Source organism: Megachile rotundata, chromosome 12, assembly GCF_050947335.1.
Source record: "Megachile rotundata isolate GNS110a chromosome 12, iyMegRotu1, whole genome shotgun sequence".
Classification (NCBI taxonomy): Eukaryota; Metazoa; Arthropoda; class Insecta; order Hymenoptera; family Megachilidae; genus Megachile; species Megachile rotundata.
Genome location: NC_134994.1, coordinates 7,486,529 through 7,508,284, shown reverse-complemented (window position 1 = coordinate 7,508,284; position 21,756 = coordinate 7,486,529). Strand labels below are relative to the sequence as shown.

The window sequence follows — 21,756 nt, the reverse complement described above, 5'->3', positions numbered from 1 at the left end:
CAGCGTCCGTTTCTTTAACGGGAATCGAATAAATCGCGTTTGTAGCCGTCAACGTGCAAAATTTGACGTCTCGTTATGTCGTACCGCTCGTTGAAAGCCAAATAAACGTTGCACGGTTCAAAGCGCGATACGAAAAGAAGAAATCGAGGTGGGAATATTCGAGCTTCGATGAAGACGTGAACGAGATCGGTAGCTGGCAGAAGGCGAAGCCGAATTCACGGCCAGAGTGAATCAGCTCCAACGTTAACCGGCTTCGCAGCGTCCTCTTTTTGGCAGCCCGAGCTGCCCGACGAGCCGACGATTCTCGCTCGACGAGCGAACCTGTTCGAAATCACTCGAGGTGTTACCGTGGTAACAGTGCGGGCTCGAAACTCGATTAGCAAAGAAAATACGGGAGTATCTCGACGGTCCCGGCGTTGAATCGATCTGGAGCGAAGAGGCTTTTAAGGCGACCGCAACATCTCATTGTCTTTGCCAGACTACCGAATGATTCTGCCGCCTCTTAACGATCCATCGACAGGGAAACGTTTCTATCATGGAAATTATCGGCTCATCTTCAGACGTCTTTCTGGACATTCTTTACAAATACACTGCGCGTTCCAAACTAAATAGTATAAATTCATTTGAGATAAAACAGCTTCCAACGAACGAATCGGTTTGTAAAATATAAATGAACGAGATCCACAACTTACATGTATTTTACAGATTTGTATATATTGATTCATTAACATTCACAGTCTACTTTATAGTCTTATTCTTCCATAAGAAAATATAATTATCTGGACTTCTTGTCAATGCTATTTTCCCACATTTTCTAATGTCATAAACGGGATCAAATTTTTGCAACATTTTTTCAGCCGCGTCATACTTTTTTATTGTAGAGGAATAACAGAGAAAAAAATGCGAGTCAAAGGTGTTTGCATTGTTCGTGTTATCTGTCCGTTTCTTGCGGAAGAATTCTTGAGATTCCAGCAGCTGCCGTTCGATAAAACGAATTATAATAGAGACTTCACGAGGTTGTCCTTGCCTCGTCGTATAAAAGTCCTCCGTGGGTGGTACGATGAATCACACTTTCCTGTCGACAAGTCGGGACATCCGTTTCGATCGGCTGTTGGCCGTTTATCTCGAGCACAGAGGATGAGTCGCGTGAGAAGTTCGCCGGCATTTTTGTATCTAATACGTAATCTCACGAGTAATGAGCTGGATCTTTTCTTTTGTACGACGGACCGTCGTTGAGTCGTCGTTACTTTCCTGTGAATTGTTGCTCGCACCTGGGAAGGATGAGCTTATTAATTACAACCGTGCCGCGATGACTGGAAATAAAGCGTTTTCAACGCCGACAACCTGGCGGACAAATTGAAATTCTCATCGCGATCAACGCCTACGCTGATTTTATGCAGCGACTTGTTACCAATAATCACTGACCCCTTTCGTTAACCTTTCGCTAGATGCATGTTCGAGAAACTGATCCTAGAACGGTACGAAGTAAGTGATACCGTTTTTGCACACGTAAGATGAAAGCCAGTTTTACCTCGATGACTGAGTTACATTTTAGTAAATACAGTAGACAGTTATTTTCTGTTCTCATCAAATTTAACATGTATTTTGTGCGAGTTTAAATTTTGATGTGTCGTATAAGTACTATGTGGCGTATAAGTAATTACGCGCAGTATAAGAATATGGAGGTAGCCATCTTGTATAAATTTAGCGTTAGAGGTAGCCATCAAGGTACGCAGAGTTTTGTATGACATTCGATGTGTATTGTGAAATTTCTATGTAAGGCGGTTTTTAAGTGTCGAAGAACTTTATCTGCAGCTAACCTTAGTGATCAATAAGCTTTAACTATAATTATCTTTAGTGAAGTATCCTTACTGTATCCTTAGTAAGCTAAGTTCATACGCTAACCTTAGTAGACTATGAACTCTATGACTAGCTTTAGTGATTGACGTCACTTAGCTAACGTTTTTCTTTCATTAGTGATCAATGAACTATAGTATCATAGTATAGTATGAACTAGTATCCATAAATTAACGTTACTGTTAAAAAGAACCTTATTTCAGTAGATAGCCCCATATAGGTAGCCTTGTGTATAGTTAAACCCAGTGATCAATGAACTCTACTTACAGCTAATCAAATGATCTACGAAACTTAACAGTACTTAACCTAAATGATACTTAACCTAAATAATATCAAACCTAAATGATACCTAACCTAAATGATACCTAATCTAAATGATACCTAACCTAGATGATACCTAACCTAAATGATACCTAATCTAAATGATACCTAACCTAAATGATACCTAACCTAGATGATAGCTAATCTAAATGATACCTAATCTAAATGATACCTAATCTAAATGATACCTAATCTAAATGATACCTAACCTAAATGATATCTAAATTAAATGATACCTAATCTAAATGATACCTAACCTAATTGATACCTAATCTAAATGATATCCAACCTAAATGATACCTGACCTAAATGATACCTAATCTAAATGATACCTAATCTAAATGATACCTAACCTAAATGATACCTAATCTAAATAATACCTAACCTAAATGATACCTAACCTAAATTATAGCTAACCTACCGAATAAAAAAATATAAAGTATAAAAGTAAAAATGGTTGGTGACATAATGTTTCAGAATGCAGCAGCAATCTGGGACAGGAAACGGAAATACACGACGTACTCTGAGTCCCGGGCCAGGAGGTAGCGATTCGGAAGATTCTGATATATCTCTGGGCGCAACATCGCCTCCGTCACCTAGTTCCTCACCTCCGCCAACTCATCAACCATCTCCTGTTCCTCTCAGGCCCCTTGGACCTCTGCCTCCTCCATCCTTAAATTTCCGCTTCGATCCTTCGCAATCGCAGTTTCGATTCAACCACGCGACGGCCTTCAAATTCCCGCCGGCGGGCTTCCGGTTTGGACCGCACAGCCCGCAACACAATCACCCGAACATCTCGGGAGGTGGAATCTTCAGGCTGACGGAAACGAGCCCGTTTCAAGCTGTGGGTCCTAGAGGTGATCTCGGATCGAGGTGAGTAGAAAAATGCATATTTAATTGTTCGTATGTTAACTTTCTTTGGATGACACTTTTTTCATTTTTTGTATTCATGGTGCAAGGTTTTGAATTTTTAGGTATTGAGGTTCTTTACATTTCTATGTCTTGAAATCTCTAGTTTTCTTATTTTTATATTTTGAAGTTTAAAGAATTATATTTCTATGCTTTCGAGTTTCAAACTTTTTACGTATTTGATCTTCAAGTTTTTGCATTTATGTCCGAGTTTGTAATTTTTACATTTTTACAATTTGAGTTACAAGTTTTTGTATTTTTACATCTTTAAGTTTGAAGATTTTACATTTCTATGGTTAAAATATTCAAGTTTTTATGTTTCTACATCTTCAGGTTTTTAATTTTTGCATTTCTATGTTAGCAATTTTCAAATTTATATTTTTACATCTTCAAATTTGAAATTTTTATATTTCTACATGTACAAGTTTTGCACTTTTATGTTTCTACTGTTTTAATCTTCATATTTGTACATTTCTACATCTTCCAGTTTCAAGTTCTTACATATCTTCATCTCCAAGTTTCAATTTTCCATATTTCTTCATATTCAAGTTGTTAAATTTTAGACACAGAAATTTCAAAGTTTCTTCAATTATCATCAAGTACTGCCAAGGTGAAATTATATTCGATTACAAAACCTTGTATAAACAGATACATCAGTGTCACGATAATGATAATCCATTAACCTGTTTGTGACAACTTATTTCATAAAGTGAAGCTATTAACAGTAGCCACAAAAACAGACACTATATTTGGATTCACCTGACAACTATGTCTAATTAAAGTGCTTTAACTATCATGTATTTCCAAGGTGGTAATCTACTTCAAATTATATTAGATTACAAAACCCTACATATATAGTCAATGTCATAATCCATCAGATTATTTATGATCATTCACTTCGTAAAAATTGATACAACATTTGATCACCTAACTAAATCTAATTGAAGGTCGTATCATTAACTATTTTGATATTATTATACCTTGGCTGTTATTGTGCTAACTTTAGTGTTACTTGTGTCCCTAATAAGATAACTCGTGTTAGATAATTTTTGAATGTGATTTTTATTAATGTAGATACATCAGAGTAGTATTACAAGGATGGTACATTCAAGTAATTATCATAATGTATTTCTTAAAATAATGTTATTAATAAACAACCCAAGAATGTCACAGAATATACATAATAATCTAACTACCTCATAGTCTAACTACCCCATCATTGTCCAATAAGAAAATTCACACAAAGTTATTTTAAATAATATTTTTCAAATTACAGACTTCCAGACCATCTAGGACTACCTCCACCCAGGTTGCACCCCCACGAAGGATTGCTGCACCACCCTCACGTTCAACACCCGTTACCGGAAGGTATGTCGAGGATATCGGATGCTTCGCGTCTCTCGGATGGAGGAATGTCTCGACTGTCTGACAGTTTATCGGAAGCGCATAGTCCGCCATTGATGGCGACGAACCTGTCGGTGACGGGTCCTCTGAGGGTTGCGGTGCCGAGTCCTCACACGCCTTCTTCTCGAGGTAGTCCGCCAACGGGTCAGCAGACTCCTCAGGGTCAGTCTCAAGGACAGGGTTTGATAAGGGTTGCGACTCCTCCGCCTCCGAACCCGAAACCACCGCAAATCCATCGACCCTTCTCGCCGGCGTGATACGACAAGGAAGAGGAATCTAAAGATATCGCCGCGAGGAAGACGGTGGAGAACGATCAGCCTTTGGTGTCGCGCAAAATCGTGTCCAGCGAGGAGAATCAATTGTTCGAGAAACGATTCGAGGTGTTGTGAGAGAAACGCGAAGGAATTGAAAGGGGTTAGAACGGGCAAACGTGAGAAGTAATTATTCGAGATCAAAGAACGCGATACTCGATGCAATCAGCGAAGGGGCGCGAAGGAAATCAATCAACTTCTCGCGTACCGTTGTTAAGGGACGAACCACGCTTTCGAATAAAAACGCTAATTAGTTATAAGTTGTGCTAAGTGCCCGGATCGTTGCTGGTTGACGATGCGTCGTTGGTTTCATCAGGCGAGTGCAATTTCTTCAAGATCAATTAATATGCGAGTGTACATAGACCGATCGATTAACCGATCGCGCGGATTATTCGGTATGAACGGAGCGTAGAAACGAACCTCTTTGAGGCTAAACAAACTCTCGGTGTAGTGGTGTCTTTTGTAGTTTGTACATAGCGATGCTTCCAGTAAAATGTTCTTCGGTGTAATCGTTGCCTGAAACTGTTCGTCATCGTTACGAACAATGTGCTGCATGAGCTGTCGCGAACACGGCCTGTTTGATATCGAGCTCGAAAGAAAGATGTCTAGGTCATCTCGGATATCCGATTTTTCTCCGCAGGAATTATGGGAACAATTATTAGACTGTTGAGGAAATAATTTGAAATTTTTTCTCAAATGGACGGTCAGGTTTACTGAATCGTAGACTTTGAGTATAGGATACTTGTACTGGGAATTTGGAGGCTTTTAATGTTACATTTTTGAGTTTTTAAATTACTCGAATTTTAAATAAATTAAAAATTAAATTACTAAATTTTCAAATTCCCAAAATTCTGAAATTTCAAATATCAAACTTAGCGAAGTCCATATTCCTCTATTTACCGATATCACCCGAATATTTCCGAAGCCATCCGAAAGCTCGAATATCCAATATGTCCGCCTTCGTCGCTATTCGACTGAATCCGACATAAACCTGAAAAACACGAAAGGAGACAACTTTCTCTCGAGTTTGAACGAATTTTAGCGACCATCTTTCGAAACGAAATCGCACAATGTCGCTTGCTTGCAGATCGAAACAGGGAAACAATCGTCGGTAGCGAAACTCGAATAATGTGAATCGAACTAATTCAAGATTACTTCGCGAAACTCCTCCCCATCCTTAGTCTAAGTAGAGATTAGCGATTTGTAAATTTTACTAATCGATTCGATCTTCGCTTGGAAGGTTAAAGGGTATCTGGAAGATACGAGCATCGTGGAGCCGATCGATCGATTCTTTCTGCAGTTTAAAACGACAGAAACCGTGCTCCCCGTTTATCTTTGTAGATACAAAACGCGTACGAGTTAGCGAAATTTCTTGTATAATCGGCTCCCCTTATAAATATGAACATACTACGATCTATGTATACATAGGTACCTTACTTGCTAAAGACTATTAACACGGAGTTATATATATATATATATAAATATACATACACGAGGAGAAATGAAGCATTATTATTATTAATATTATTGATATTATTATTAATATTATTATTTGCGGCTGTACATACATTCACGCGAAAATATATTAACAGATTATTATGACATTACAAGAAAATTATTGTTTTCTATTCGTTACCCTAACGTATACTGTGCGGAGATGAAAAGATATAACATTAATTAGTTACAGCATTAAAAATATTGTTAATTGGATATATAAAAGAAATAGAAGATATTGTTGTCATGTAGGGACAGTTTTAACACGTTCAGACCCGAATGAGTAATATTACTCATTGCACTATGGCAAAGGTCTGCACAGCTGATACTCTGGGACCGAACGTGTTAAAGTTGTTACACGTGAAACAATATAAAAACCTTATTGAATATTTAATAATGAAAGTTAAATAGGTGTAATATGGATCATAGACAAGTTCTAATCAACATTCTAGTTGTATGAGAGTCAAGATGATTGCATTTTAAAAAATTGAAAAATTGTAAAAAGATTCAGTATGAATTATTTAGTAAAAACAAAAAGGTAATTTAGCTATGACAGATGGTATGTTCTACGATGTTGAAGTGTTCTTAATTATTTAAACTGTGAGGTATTTTCTTATATCTATTTTTATTTTTACACTCGAGGAAACTTGAAGTCAAAAGTGTAGACATCTTAGTACACTAATATGGAACCTGTATCATACGCCATTTTGAAAGATATCAAGTTGTATATCGTTCGCCATCTTTTCATCTCTGCACAGTGATCCAAAACGACACGCACTCCACCCGCTATCCTCCATACAAATTGGCCCATCGATCAACAATCGCAGCAATCGCTAACAGTTGATTCTCAACAATTACCCCGCACCCTCGTTATTCCCATCCGGCGCCAATCGCATTTATCAATTAATGTCTCTCTATCCGCGGGCATCGTTTGATTGCAGACAGGTCTGTCTCGCGCGTCACCATAGGAAACAATTAAAATAACTTCTCGAAAGAGCCGAGGCAATATCGAAGGTGGCCCCGTCCTTCCCACAATTTAAGCGGCTGTCTTTCTCCACGGTTTAGGTGCAGCCTCGAATCCGTCGAGTCACGGGGCTCCCTGTTAACGAACCCGAAAGAAGTCGCCGTCGAAATACGGATCTTTTCTCGTCGAAGGTCAACGCGAACGTCCAGCCTGGTAGAGGGACAGCGCAGAAGAGCGGCTAGAGGGAAGAGGGGGATCTGGAAGGTTATCGACACGGCTGCGGGCAAAGAGAGCAAGAGATACGATAGAGCAAAGAGCGAGCGAGAAGCAGCGTGCAGAAGCTGTAGGAAGAGAGTAGTTGCGCGATAACGTGGCGTGGGCGGGTGTCGCTGACAAAATGGACCAATCGGCTGACTGGGTTGCCTTGTAACCGATCCCGTGGGTTAACCAGGAACCAGGAACATCGACCAAGACTCTCCAAAAAGCCGATATGCCCAGAGCGCACGCCTAAAACCGTCCTCGTCACCGACTCCACCCTGATGCTTCCACATGCGACCACTTCCTCTTTTCCCCCTTTCTCATCCTCTCTCTCTCCGAGTCACCACGTTCGTCGAGATCTTTCTCTCTTTCCCTCGCACGTTTCGCGACGAAACTTCTCGACAGCTGGGTGGATTCTTCGCGGGAAGATGGAGTCGTTAGGGAGCCTCCAGAATGGAGATATTCGCCGCGGAACGAGTTTCACCGGCGAGTTGCTAAATTACTTCGATCAAGTTGGACGTAATTGAAATTAGTCATTGGGAGAAACGTGTTTAGGGACGGAGTCGAGACAGCCAATCGTTGTCTACTTGCGTAATGCTGGCTGTTGCGTGATGAGCATTCGGGACGGTCGAAAATCTATTGGACGAGGCGAGATTCGTTTTTATTAGAGGGAAGATGGTGCTAATGGGAGAAGGGGAGTTCTATTACTAGTGGAATGATAATTAAATATTGGAAGGGTTGGTTTACGTGGAAGCTTTATTTAATGTGGTACATGTGACAAGTCATGGGGTGCATATGACAAGTCATATGTGTTGGCATGTTATATTGGCGATATACAGATTGTTGGATTTATCTTATATACCTGATTTCTTTTTATAGATTGAAATCTTGCACTCTCAAGTTGCAATACCCATAAATATCCTACAAATGCCTATTCATCTCGATTTCTTCTATTGAGACTTCTAGATCCTTGCATCCATACACTACCCTTCCATCCAAATCCCTATATCCTCCACACCCCTATAAAACTAACAACTAAACCAATGCTAATAATAACAATGCAAATCCCCAAAACAACAAAACAAGTAAAAATCAATTAGTACACAGTGAATCTGACAACCCCTAACTGTCCAGTCCGATAATTTTTAAATGACCGTATCACCAGCGGAAACAGAAGCCAGCTTTTACCACGTTTTCTCGAAACGCGAGCTAACGTTAAACGATGACGAGATATTAATTCCTGGCTTCTCCTTTAAAAAACAACCATCCTGGCCTTCTTGATAAGCATCGTCTGCTATTCAACGAGCGGAAGGCGGGCAAACCGTTGCGCAACAAACACGCACCGTGAACAATGCCTCTCGTTTCAACGTTGCTACGTGTATCGTATCCGATTGGCACATAGACGCGAAAGAATTTCGTACGGGAGAATGAAAGGATGAATGTCGCGATTATCGATACACATCGGTTCCGTGTACCGTTTTCAAGGCATACCATCCCCCAATATACCATGAAAAGGGTCGTCCCGGCTAGCTCTCGTTTCGGATTCGTTCGCCCTCTTCGTCGCACGCTCGGATGCCACGGTCTCGTCTTGCCGCTCGTGTTTTGACAGTTGCTGCTCTGACACCTCGGGCATCGTTCATTAGAAAGTGGTTCTCAATCGAGACTATCCAGGAATTTTGGAATATTTTTCTTTTTGGAGATTTAGGTTGGAGTTTAGGGATTTAGAGATGACGTGTGGGAAAGAATGAGTGGATTTGAGGGTTGACATTTTTAAATAGAAGAGATATTTATAGATGTTCATAGGAAGAGGTAACGGAAGGATATTCATCCTACATAAGCTAGTCGGTTACATTGATATTGAGGTTTAAAGATTATTATATTGGGTTTGAAGAATTTTAGAGATGTGGTACTTTAGAACTTTGTGGCGTTTTAAGAATTATGGAATTAAGGGTAAAGCTGGAGTAACTAAGTGTAAAGGCTGGAAGTTTTACGGTTTTCGAATTACAACATGCGATTGTTTTTGGGAACTGAAAATTTCATATTAAAAAATTTGTAATACGATTAGAGAGGTTATATTTTAATACAAGGTTGTATTTTGTATTAAAACAATTTTGATAAATTCTTGAAATTCCTGAAATTCTTGAAATTTTTGAAATTCTTACAATTCCTGAAATTCTTGCAATTCTTACAGTTCTTACAACTCTTGGAATTCTTGCAACTTTTGAAATTTTTGAAATTCTTGCAATTTTTGCAGTACTTACAATTCTTGGAATTCTTGCAATTCTTGAAATTCTTGAAATTCTTGCAATTCTTGCAATTCTTGCAATTCTTGCAATTCTTGCAATTCTTGCAATTCTTGCAATTCTTGCAATTCTTGCAATTCTTGCAATTCTTGCAATTCTTGCAATTCTTGCAATTCTTGCAAGTCTTGCAATTCTTGCAATTCTTGCAATTCTTGTAACTCTTGGAATTCTTGAATTTCTTGCATTTCTTACAATTCGTGCAATTCTGAAAATTCTAAAGTACAAAAATTCCCAAAACTCTAAAATTTCTAAACCCCAAAGTGCGAAACATCTCAAATTCTAAATCTTCCAAATCCCAAAGTATTAAATTCCCAAAATTCCAAAATCTTCAAAGCTCAAAGTACCAAAATTTCCCAAACTCTGAAACTTACAACCCTTAAAGTACCAAATTCCCAAAATTCTAAATTACCCAACCCCCAAAGTATCAAACGCCCAGAAGTCCAAATCTTCCAAATTCCAAAGCGTCAAATTCCCCAAATTCTAAAATTTAAGCACCTCAAACTCGCACATTCCCTATATTCTAAAGCTTGCAAACCCTAAAGTATCAAGCTCCAAAAATTCTGAAATCTCCAATCCCCAAAGTATCAAACGTCCAGAAGTCTAAATCTTCTAAACCCCAAAGTATCAAATTCCCCAAATTCTAAAATTTCCAAATCCCAAACTCTCAAATTCCCTATATTCGAAATCTTGAAAACCTCAAAATATCAAATTCCTAAAATTCTAAAATTTCCAGCCTCCAAACTATCCATTTCCCAAAACTCTAAAACTTGCAAACTCCAAATTACCAAAGCTCCAAAATTCTAAAATTTCCAAACCCTAAACTACCAAATTCCCATAACTCTAAAATATCCAGACCCCCAAGTAAAGTACCAAACTCCATCCCAAAATTCCAATCCCCCCATCCGCCAAAAAATGAACATCTATCCAACCCAACATAAATCGCAAATCCCAATTAATACTCCCACCAGCCCCCAATTTTTCAAGCCATGTAATCATCTCCGTTTATTTCATTACCGCTTTAATTCTCAAGATACCCAATCCGGATCATGTATACTCCCATCATAAACAACGACCCAAATTTCAGCGAAAACGATAATGAATAATGCATGTTACGCGCAGGTGGAAAGTTGCCGGAGTTCCCATATCGCACCATCTGAATACCATTGCCCCGTTTTAATCCATCGGTTCCGAACGCTCGGGTAAAACGCTGGTTCTCGCAAAAATCCTCTTTTTCGCGTTATCGAATCATCGGTGGCCGCTTTATCCGTTCGCTGTTTTATCAGGACCAACGTAGCCATAGAAACGTGGCATTTAAACATCGCAGTTGAGAGTCTCTGATAGACATCCAGCTGTTCGGATTTAGATGTTAGGATAATACGGTGTGGTCGGGGCCTTACAACAAAATAATGTAGTCCATTCTGAATGGCGTGGAGCCAGAACGAGCGAGGGTGAGAGGTTAACGAGAGAGACGAGGACGAAACTCGTCGTCGACGACATAGAATAAAGTGAGAGAGGTGTGCAGCAGGATCGGTGAAAAGAGAGGAGAAAAAGTATCGACAGAGTAACCATTTCTCTAGTGGTTATTTGTAGACAGATTCGACACCGTGACAATGCCGCGAAAATCATAATGGGGGCCCACAGGGACCCCACTATGGGAGGCCTTAGCGAGATTACGATGCCCACCAGGTATTTGTTGTAGGTCTTAGGATTGGCGCTGGGGTGCCATCGAGAGGTGTGAAAGTGATGGTAAATCTTCGTTGGATCTTTTTAAAATCACTACTCACCATTGTTGCGGTAAGAAGTTTTTCAGGCTTTATGTCCCATGCTTCACTGTCTCGTGCACGTTCTATATTCTCGACCCGGAAGGGCACCGATCGTGGGCTCTTAGCTGCTTAAGGACGCGAAAGGGACTTGCGCCGAAAAGAGGAGGAAACCGCGGAAACGGACTTGGAGAGCAAAATGGCGCAACGGTGACGCGGAATGATTCGCTATAATTATTGATTTATTTATTAAGTTCTATATAATAATTTTTTAGATTTATATAGTTATTTCCATAATTTTCTATGATTTATTATTTCTGTCATATTTCTATAATTTATTATATTCTGTTATAATTTGTTATTTTCTGCAATGTGGACTCTCGTCGGCTTTTAAGTGAATGCAAGGTTTTCTTTAAAGTTTTGTCAGTTTCTTTCTTATTCATTTATTTAACATTCTCATTAACAGTTATTTGTTACAACATTATTGTTATAATATTACTTTGATTCTCTTCATTTTTTATAACATAAGTAATTTTATCATTTGTTAGTTTTCATGTGCAAAATTCTTCCTTTAATTCATGCATTTAATATTGCATTACCTTATTTGTCATTAGCAGCCATTTGTTATTTTATTGTTATACTATTCCTTTGATTCACTTCATTTTTTGTAACATAAATAATTTTATCATTTGTCAGTTTTCATGTGAGTGCATAGTTCTTCTTTTAATTCATGTATTTAATATTGCATTACCTTATTTGTCATTAGCAACTATTTGTTATATTATTTTTATACTGTTCCTTAGATTTCCTTCATTTTTTGTAACAAAAATAATTGTTTATCATTTGTCAGTTTTCAAATGCAAAATTTTTCTTTTAATTCATGTATTTAATATTGCATTACATTATTTGTTATTAACAGCCATTTATTATATTATTGTTATACTATTCCTTTGATTCTCTTCATTTTTTGTAACATAAATAATTTTATCATTTGTCAGTTTTCAAGTGCAAAATTCTTCTTTTAATTCATGTATTTAATATTGCAATACCTTATTTGTTATTAACAGCCATTTATTATATCATTGTTATACTATTTCTTAGATCCCCTTCATTTTTTGTAACATAAATAATTTTATCATTTGTCAGTTTTCAAATGCAAAATTCTTCTTTTAATTGATATATTTAATATTGCATTATATTATCTGTTATTAGCAACCATATGTAACTACATTATTAACATATAATTAATTTGATTCGTTTAATTTTGCATACGTAAACAATCTTGTAACCCGTAATTTTTAACGTGACACAAAATTATCCCTCTTATTTTATTTGCTTAATATTGTATTAATTTATTGGCCATTAGTAACCGCGCGTTATTACATTATTATTATATATAATGAATTGATATGTAATTAATTGGGAAGATACGTTACTCGATTTGCATTAATAATTGTTGCTAACTAATTACTCTCGGTATAAATAATAACGAAGCATAACCATATTCTAATTTCCCTGTAATACCTTGTTTATTGTCCATTAATTATTTTACATATTTTTTATTATTTACAACATTGTTCTACTTCTTCAAGAATATTTTTGTTTAAAGCTTGGAAAGAATATCAATTTTTTTAACTAATTTGAGTAACTCCTTTAAGTAACAATATTTTACTTATTTTCAATGAATAATGATTCAATAAAAACAATTGCAAAATCACTAATAATATTCAAGAATAAATAACATCTTCATATACAACAATTATTGAATATAAAAACCACTGAACATACACAAATGGAGCTAATTACCTTCAACATTTTTCTCAAAAAAAAAGATTAATATTATCAATCAGTTTTTTAAATATTTTCATTAATCTCATTAGTTCCATATTAGAATATTTGTGCATAGAATTACAGGTCTAATAAATTCCAGGACCCAAAATATTTTCATTGAACATCTCAATACTTCATAGTCGTTTAAGCCTCCCATGAACGGTAACCCATAATAAACCAGCCCCATAGCGAATTTCGAATTCGAAAATCGACGTGTCAGTTTTCAACGAGGGTCTCGCATTCGAGTTCACACGGGGTTAATGAGAGGTTAGATATAACTTGCCATTCTGTCCCATAATGCGACACCGGCGACCGTTTAATTTAAGTATATCCCGTGCATAAGATTTCAATGGGGGTGTGTCACGCGTCACCCCTTGCTACCTTCTATGGGCCCGCGACAACTTCATGGGAAAAACAAAATATTTAGCTAACTGCGCTAACTGGGCGGGAAACAGACTCTCTATGTATACAATTCTTGTAGCAAACATTGTGAATATCGAAATGGAAAATAAAATCCTCTTTCGAGGGTGGTTATGGATATATATGGATGCTTCATGTAGAGAGGATGTAATGAATATTTTTTAAAAGGACTATAGTTTGATTAGGGGAGCATTATATTTTCAAATTTGTAAATTTGCACATTTGTACAAATTACAATATTAAAATATTATACAATTTCAAGATTTTTGTATTTCTACAGTTTCAAATTTAGGCAAACACGATTTTTAGATTTCTAGATGATTTCTAGATATTCGAACCCTTAAATTCTTAAATTTCTGAATTCCCGAATGACTACATATTCGTATTTCTAAATCCTGAAATTCCTAAATCCTCAACTTTCTAAATACCCGGCTTCATAAAACTCCAAATTCCAAAGTTCCTGACTTCCTAAATCCCCAACTTCCTAAGTCCCCGACTTCGTAATTCCCCAACTTCCTAAATTCCCGAATTCCTAAACCCCTAAATTTCTAAGTTCCCGACTTTGTAAATCCCCAACTTCCCAAGTCCCCAACTTCCTAAATCCCCAACTTCCTAAATCCCTAACTTCCTAAATCCCCAACTTCCTAAGTCCCCGACTTTGTAAATCCCCGACTTCCAAAATCCCCAACTTCATAGAACCCCAAATTCCTAAGTTTCCGACTTCCTAAATCCCCAACTTCCTAAGTCCCCGACTTCGTAATTCCCCAACTTCCTAAATTCCCGAATTCCTAAACCCCTAAATTTCTAAGTTCCCGACTTTGTAAATCCCCAACTTCCCAAGTCCCCAACTTCCTAAATCCCCAACTTCCTAAATCCCCGAATTCCTAAACTCCCAAATTCCTAAGTTCCCGACTTCGTGAATCCCCAACTCCCTAAATCCCCAAGTTCCTAAATTCCCGAATTCCTGAATCCCCAAATTCCTAGGTTCCCGACTTCGTAAATTCCCAACTCTCTAAGTCCCCGACTTCCTAAATCCCCGAATACCTGAATTCCCGAATTCACAAATCCCCTACTTTCTAAATCCTCGAATTCCTAAATCCCCAACTTCCTAAGTCCCCGTCTTCCTAAATTCCCGAATTCTTAAATCCCCGACTTCCTAAATTCCCAAATTCCCAAATTTACTAATAACTAAATTCCCAAATTTCTCAAGTCCGAAATCCCCAAATTTTCAAGTTCAGAAACAAATTTTCAGAATAACGAGAAAAATGTTGAGAATATCCCCGTCCGAAAGCTGTCACGTATCTCGAACCAGTATATACGGATGTCAGGCGTCACTGCCCTTCCGAGGTACTAAGCCGCTTAGCACTATGGGGTTTATGCTGTATTATGTTCGATGGGGTATCTCCTAACTCTGTAGAACTTATATGGGAATCCGTAGCCCACCTACTGCACGTTATCTTATCCTTCGACCGTGCATATGGTACCGATGTAATGTTCTCCAAAGTCCGGTCAATCCTTGCTGAAATTTCAACGAGTATTAATCAACATTATTTATAAATATCTTATAAATAATAAACCTGATATGCACAATTTTAAATATATTTGAATACCTAAAAGTTGTACTCAATCCAAAAATAAACGATAGATTTAATATTCCATGCAATGATCGCTCGACTTAATAATGCATTTAATAGTTGTTATTATTATACCGGAATAATTGTTTGACAATAATACAATAATGGTTTGATTAAATAATTTAATACCTGACATAATATATTCAATAACCATTTGACATAAAATTATACATTTAATATCTGAAAAGTTATGGGGATGTATATCTTTGGAGGAATTATTAAAAAAACATTTGAATGGTTCCTGGAGTGACAGGAAGGTTACGTTAGCCAATTAATTAGACTTTCATCGTCGATAATTTGCAGTGAAAACAATCGTTCTCCGTCTTTTTTCCTAGCCGCGATTCAACCCCTCGGCAACCTAACCCGACAACATTTTCACCAAGTTTCCGACGAGAGGTATTACGCAAAACTGTATCGGCTTTTCCGTGTTTTGATTTCGCCCCGGAAAGCGACGGTACGAAAGTGTAGGGTAAGAGGAGGGCAGATACTTAGCCGAGGACTAACAGCAGGCTGCGGATTAAAGGGGGTGAAATGTTATTATTGCAAGGGGTACGTCTGCGCCCGTGAGTACTAAGTAGCCCGGTTAAGTATGTTGTTTAAGCCAACACTGTAAGTAACCATCCCCTAGAGAAATTGCCGTGACGGCATTGCAGCCAAGTCTCGAAACTCCGTTCGGTGAAATACTTTGGCATCGAGGTGTCTACCGTCCAGATGGCTCCTAATACCTCTCGTTTTTAGGGTGGCCATAATCGAGACACCGTGTCATGATACATGAAGAAGCTTCCGTCAAACTATCGGAAAACTTCGCTACCTGCGGTTCACATCTTACTGTCTTCAAAAAGTCTCCACTACAGTCCTTGCAGTTTATATTCTGAATTCTGTGAAGCTTGATGTTGTACTTTATACTTTTGTCATATAACAAAATGATGGAAAGTCTTTTTGAATGATTGCTCATTTTATTTTTGGTAAATGTAGGTACTGTTTCTTGGGGCACTTAGAGAACTTCTTTTTTCTAATACGTGATGATAGGGTGCGTCGAATTCGAAAGGCATGGAGATACAGCGCGTGGAGGTACAACGCGTGGAATTAGGACGAGCGAAAGTACTACGCGTAAAAATACGGCGCATCGAAATACGACGCGTGGTGATACGACATATGGAACTATGAATGCATGATAATTCGATGTGTGGTTATCTAACGCATGGTGATACGGCGCGTGGAATTCTAAACGCGTGGTAATACGGCGCGTGGAATTCTAAACGCGTGGTGATACGGCGCGTGGAACTCTACACGCGTGGTAGTTCGACGCGTGGTGATACGTCGCGTAGAATTCTAAACGCGTAGTGATACGGCGCGTGGAATTCTAAACGCGTGGTGATACGGCGCGTGGAATTCTAAACGCGTGGTAGTTCGACGCGTGGTGATACGTCGCGTGGAATTCTAAACGCGTGGTGATACGTCGCATGGAATTCTAAACGCGTGGTGATACGGCGCGTGGAATTCTAAACGCGTGGTAGTACGACGCGTGGTGATACGTCGCGTGGAATTCTAAACGCGTGGTGATACGGCGCGTGGAATTCTAAACGCGTGGTAGTACGACGCGTGGTGCTACGTCGCGTGGAATTCTAAACGCGTGGTGATACGGCGCGTGGAATTCTAAACGCGTGGTGATACGGCGCGTGGAATTCTAAACGCGTGGTAGTACGACGCGTGGTGATCTATCGCGTGGTGCTACGTCGCGTGGAATTCTAAACGCGTGGTAGTACGACGCGTGGTGATCTAACGCGTGGTGATACGTCGCGTGGAATTCTAAACACGTGGTAATATGACGCGCAGTTATCTAACGCGTGATATTACAACGCGAACTTATCTAACGCGTGGAGTAAAATGAATTAGACATTTAACGAAAGTAACGTATAAACATGAAAAGAGAACCAACGAGTATCTAACGTGTCACCGTTAAACCACGCTGAACGAATAATCTCGCCGGCAAATTGCAGCTTCTAAGGCGAGAAGCTTTTGTACGACAGGAAAATGACAAATGCACTTCCTCCGGGCCGAGATTAAAATACGCTATTGCCGCTATTAGACCTCGAGTTTGAGCCTTTACTTCAAGATAGAACGGTAACAGACGTATAATTTCCTGGAAGCTTTGAATTGAACAACTCTCTCGCTCCGCAAGGGCGAGCGAGACGAGTGTAACCGGCTTTCAAAGCTTTGAGGGTGAGGAAGCTCATTAACGAGAGCTTTCTGTTCCTTCGTCTCTTGGGCCCGTTACTTCGACGCACCTTCTTCCATCCTCGGTATCCTTCGTTCGAACACACCTCACCCTTTTCCGTTTCCTTTCTACCCTCGGTACCCGAATTCCTTATTTACATAAATACGAGAGCTTTAATAGCCGTGAATTGCGGTAAATTTACCGCGACGTAACGCGTGCTAGTTTCGTGGATATGTCTTCAAACGCGACTGATTCGAATTCTTCGACAAAAATTGTGATGTTTAATGATGGTTCTTTTGGGAAAATATATTTGTGTGACTTTTAATTGGGAGTTTGTAATTATGTGACAAACTTGGTACATTATTTTATCCACGTTATTAATGAAAAATAAAACATGAACTAATATGAACAAACCTAACTTAACATAATAACATAACATAACCTAACACAGTATAACACAACATAAATTAGGATTAACATGAAAGTATAACCTAACTTATACATAATACACCCTAACGTTGTAATAAAACCTAATTCAACCATAACATACAAACAACCTAACCTAACATAACCTAGTCACTTTATGCAAGTATAACCTAACCTAACATAATCTAATTACTTCTTGCAAACATAATCTAACTTAATCAAACCTAATTACTTTATGCAAATATAACCTAACCTAACATAATCTAATTACTTTATGCAAACATAATTTAACTCAGTCATAACCTAATTATTTTGCGCAAATATAACTTAACTTAACATAACCTAATTACTTTATGGAAACATAATTTAACTCAGTCATAACCTAATTATTTTGTGCAAATATAACTTAACTTAACATAACCTAATTACTTTATGCAAACATAATTTAACTTAGTCATAACCTAATTACTTTATGCAAATATAACTTAACTTAACATAACCTAATTACTTTATGCAAACATAATATAACCCAAGATAACCTAATTACTTTATACAAACATAATCTAATAACATAACCTAACCTAACATAATGCAATTACTTTATGCAAACAGGACAACTTAACATAACCTAATTACTTTATGCAAACATAACATAACCTAACATAACCTAATTACTTTATGCAAACATAACCTAACCTATCTGAACCTGATTACTTTATGCAAACATAACCTAACTTAATCGTAACCTAAACTAAACTTAACTCTGTACATTTCCTTACCTACATCATATTAAGTTACCTACATTATACTTTTCTCCTAAAATAACTAACATAAGTCCCTAGTATTAACATCATTATACAGTAACCTAAAAGAACCTAACAAAAATAGAAGAGGATTAAAATATTGCCCGGGTTGGTCAGTAATTTGAGCACAGTACAGTTTCATTAACCAAATCATTCATTAAACGAGCTTAATGAAACTCATAACGTATCATTAATCGTGCGTAGATCGGTTCGCTCGTTTTCTCGGAATCCCCCGAACAATAAACGCAATCGTTGAACAAAGGAGATCGACGTAACCGTGATTGCCGTCACTTTCTTCGGTGATTTGTAATAGTAGTATAGGGGCGCGTCGAAGGTAATTATTCCTGCTCGTTACCATCCAACGAATCCAATTAAACGGTCTGGTCTCTGCGATGCTCGCACGTTGCGATGCTCGCGTACCAGCCTTCCCACGAACAATTGCCCGTAACGTTATTAATTCCGTGCGATCACGTCGGGCACAAAGAAGAACGGGGAACAAAAAAACAGAAACCAGAAAAATAATTCGTAATGTCGTTCGACGATACGTTGCGTTAGAGAAACGCGGATTCCGGGGACGATTTCGATCCAAGGAATCGCGGCTGAAATGAAACGTGACGAACGAAGGATTCCTAATTCGACGTACGTGACTTGTGGCTACGTCGGTTCGACGCTTTTTTACCGTCTTTCCACGGCCGGTTGACGAGGGAAAAAGTTTAAGTATCCCGGCTTGACTTAAATACAGACAACCGCGAAATAAAGGGCGTGGTTTTAACGCGCAGCCGAGGATTGGCTGTTGAACTTGGCTACCCGGTCGATACTGGCCGACTATATCTGCCCGACCTGTATACTTGATACTTATCCGCCAAGCGTGTATGTATGTATGTACATCTGATCTCACTCTAGATCTATTTTTCTCTCTATCTCGAGGAGGTGTTTGCTGCCAGGATCGACAGGCTAAGATTCAATGGCTGAAGATGCTCGAACGATCTGTGTCTGCCGAAGGACTCGAAACACGCGCTCAAATGACAAAGCAAGTTAGCGTGTATGTCTGGAAATGAATGGGATAACAAGGTGTTTCAAAATTTATTTAACTACTTTTGTCTTGAATTTTATGTTTATCTCCAAGGTTTAAATTAATCATATTTTGATTCATATATTAGTGAATGTATCATCATGTGGTTTGTTACATGGCTTACCTAATCGTTGTGTGGTTTGTTACATGGCTTGTCTAATCGGCTATGTGGTTTATCTAATCGATGTGGTTGATTATGAAATAAGTTCATGAGATTGTTTTATGGTTGCATGGTTTATTAGATAAATGGATGTGCGTGGGGGACATGTCGTGAATGTTGAAAAGGTGGAAGAGAAGTTAGTATGATAAAACGGGAATTGGTATGGTAATTGCTTGGTGAGGGGTGTTGGATGAAGATTAGGGGAAGGTTGTGATAATTAATATTGAAATTTTTATATCAACAGTTTGTTTCAAACTTAGGTTGCAAGTAGATTAGTAATAAGTTTGATTGTGACTACAAATATGCAATTTGCATATTAATAATTTACTTCAAAGTTAGATGTGACTATAAAAATTCAAATTAGTATATTCACAATTTACTTCACTATGGGATGTGACTACAAAAATTGAAATTAGTAGTTTTTAATTAGCATGTTCCAAATTTGGACGTGACTATAAAAATTCAAAGTAGTATATTCATAATCTACGTCAAACTTAGATGTAACTATAAGAATTGAAATTAGTACATTAATATTTTACTTCAAACTTAGATTTGACTACAAAAATTCAAATCAGTATATTTATAATTCACTTCAAACTTAGATATGACTATAAAAATTCAAATTACTGTATCAATATTTTGTTTCAAACTTGAATGTGACTACAACAATTTAAACTAGTATATTCAAAATTTGCTTCAAACTTGAATGTGACTACAACAATTCAAACTAGTATATTCAAAATTTGCTTCAAACTTGAATGTGACTACAACAATTCAAATTAGCATATTAATATTTTACTTCAAACTTGAATGTGACTACAATAATTCAAACTAGTATATTAATATTTTACTTCGAACTTGAATGTGATTACGATAATTCAAATTAGTATATTAATATTTTACTTCAAACTTGAATGAGACTATAATAATTCAAACTTGTACATTCATAATTTGCTTCAAACTTGAATGTGACTTTTGTAATTCAAATTAGTATATTAATATTGTACTTCAAACTTGAATGAGACTATAATAATTCAAACTTGTATATTAACATTGTACTTCAAACTTGAATGTGACTATAATAATTCAAACTTGTATATTCATAATGTACTTCAAACTTGAATGTGACTATAATAATTCAAATTAGTATATTAATATTTTGCTTCAAAGTTAGATGTGACTACAAAAATTCAAATTAGTATATGAATACTTTACTTCAAACTAGAATGTGACTAAAAAAATTCGCATAAGTAAATGAATAATCTAATTCAAAAACTTGATCACAACTAAAAATCCATCAAATTAACATACTAATACTTGTTCAAAGTTCAGATCAACTTTAATGTTAACGAATAGCAATTAAAGGATTGATCAACCAGCAATCACCATGCAATGACGAAATTTTAAGCAACGCTAAGTAGCAACTTCAAGATGATTTGATCGATATATACATCGCAATGTTAATCGTGTCCATAATTAATTTCTATTGGGTTAATCCTGAACGTTCCATGAAAGTGATCGAGTATTCTTTTATTGCATGGTTATTATTGTATCGCGTGGTCTTTATTAATCTTACTTAAGAGCGTCCGTTGCGTTAACGACGATTAGTTCT

The 21,756-nt window shown here is 37.4% G+C and overlaps 1 protein-coding gene and 1 long non-coding RNA gene across 2 annotated transcripts in view; one reads left to right on the top strand and one right to left on the bottom strand.

Moving 5' to 3' along the window:
• Nucleotides 1-6,408, top strand: part of Optix (optix) — a 71,464-nt gene extending 65,056 nt beyond the window's left edge. Inside the window, exons 2-3 of the mRNA XM_012279770.2 lie at nucleotides 2,656-3,051; nucleotides 4,364-6,408. Coding sequence (XP_012135160.1) covers nucleotides 2,656-3,051; nucleotides 4,364-4,748 — 781 coding nt within the window. The 3' untranslated portion in view covers nucleotides 4,749-6,408. The remainder of the gene's footprint in view (nucleotides 1-2,655; nucleotides 3,052-4,363) is intronic.
• Nucleotides 6,409-14,432: 8,024 nt separating this feature from the next.
• The window catches only part of LOC143265502 (uncharacterized), a 48,898-nt gene continuing 41,574 nt past the window's right edge, over nucleotides 14,433-21,756 (bottom strand). The window contains exon 3 of the long non-coding RNA XR_013040119.1: nucleotides 14,433-15,350. This is a non-coding gene — a long non-coding RNA (uncharacterized LOC143265502). The remainder of the gene's footprint in view (nucleotides 15,351-21,756) is intronic.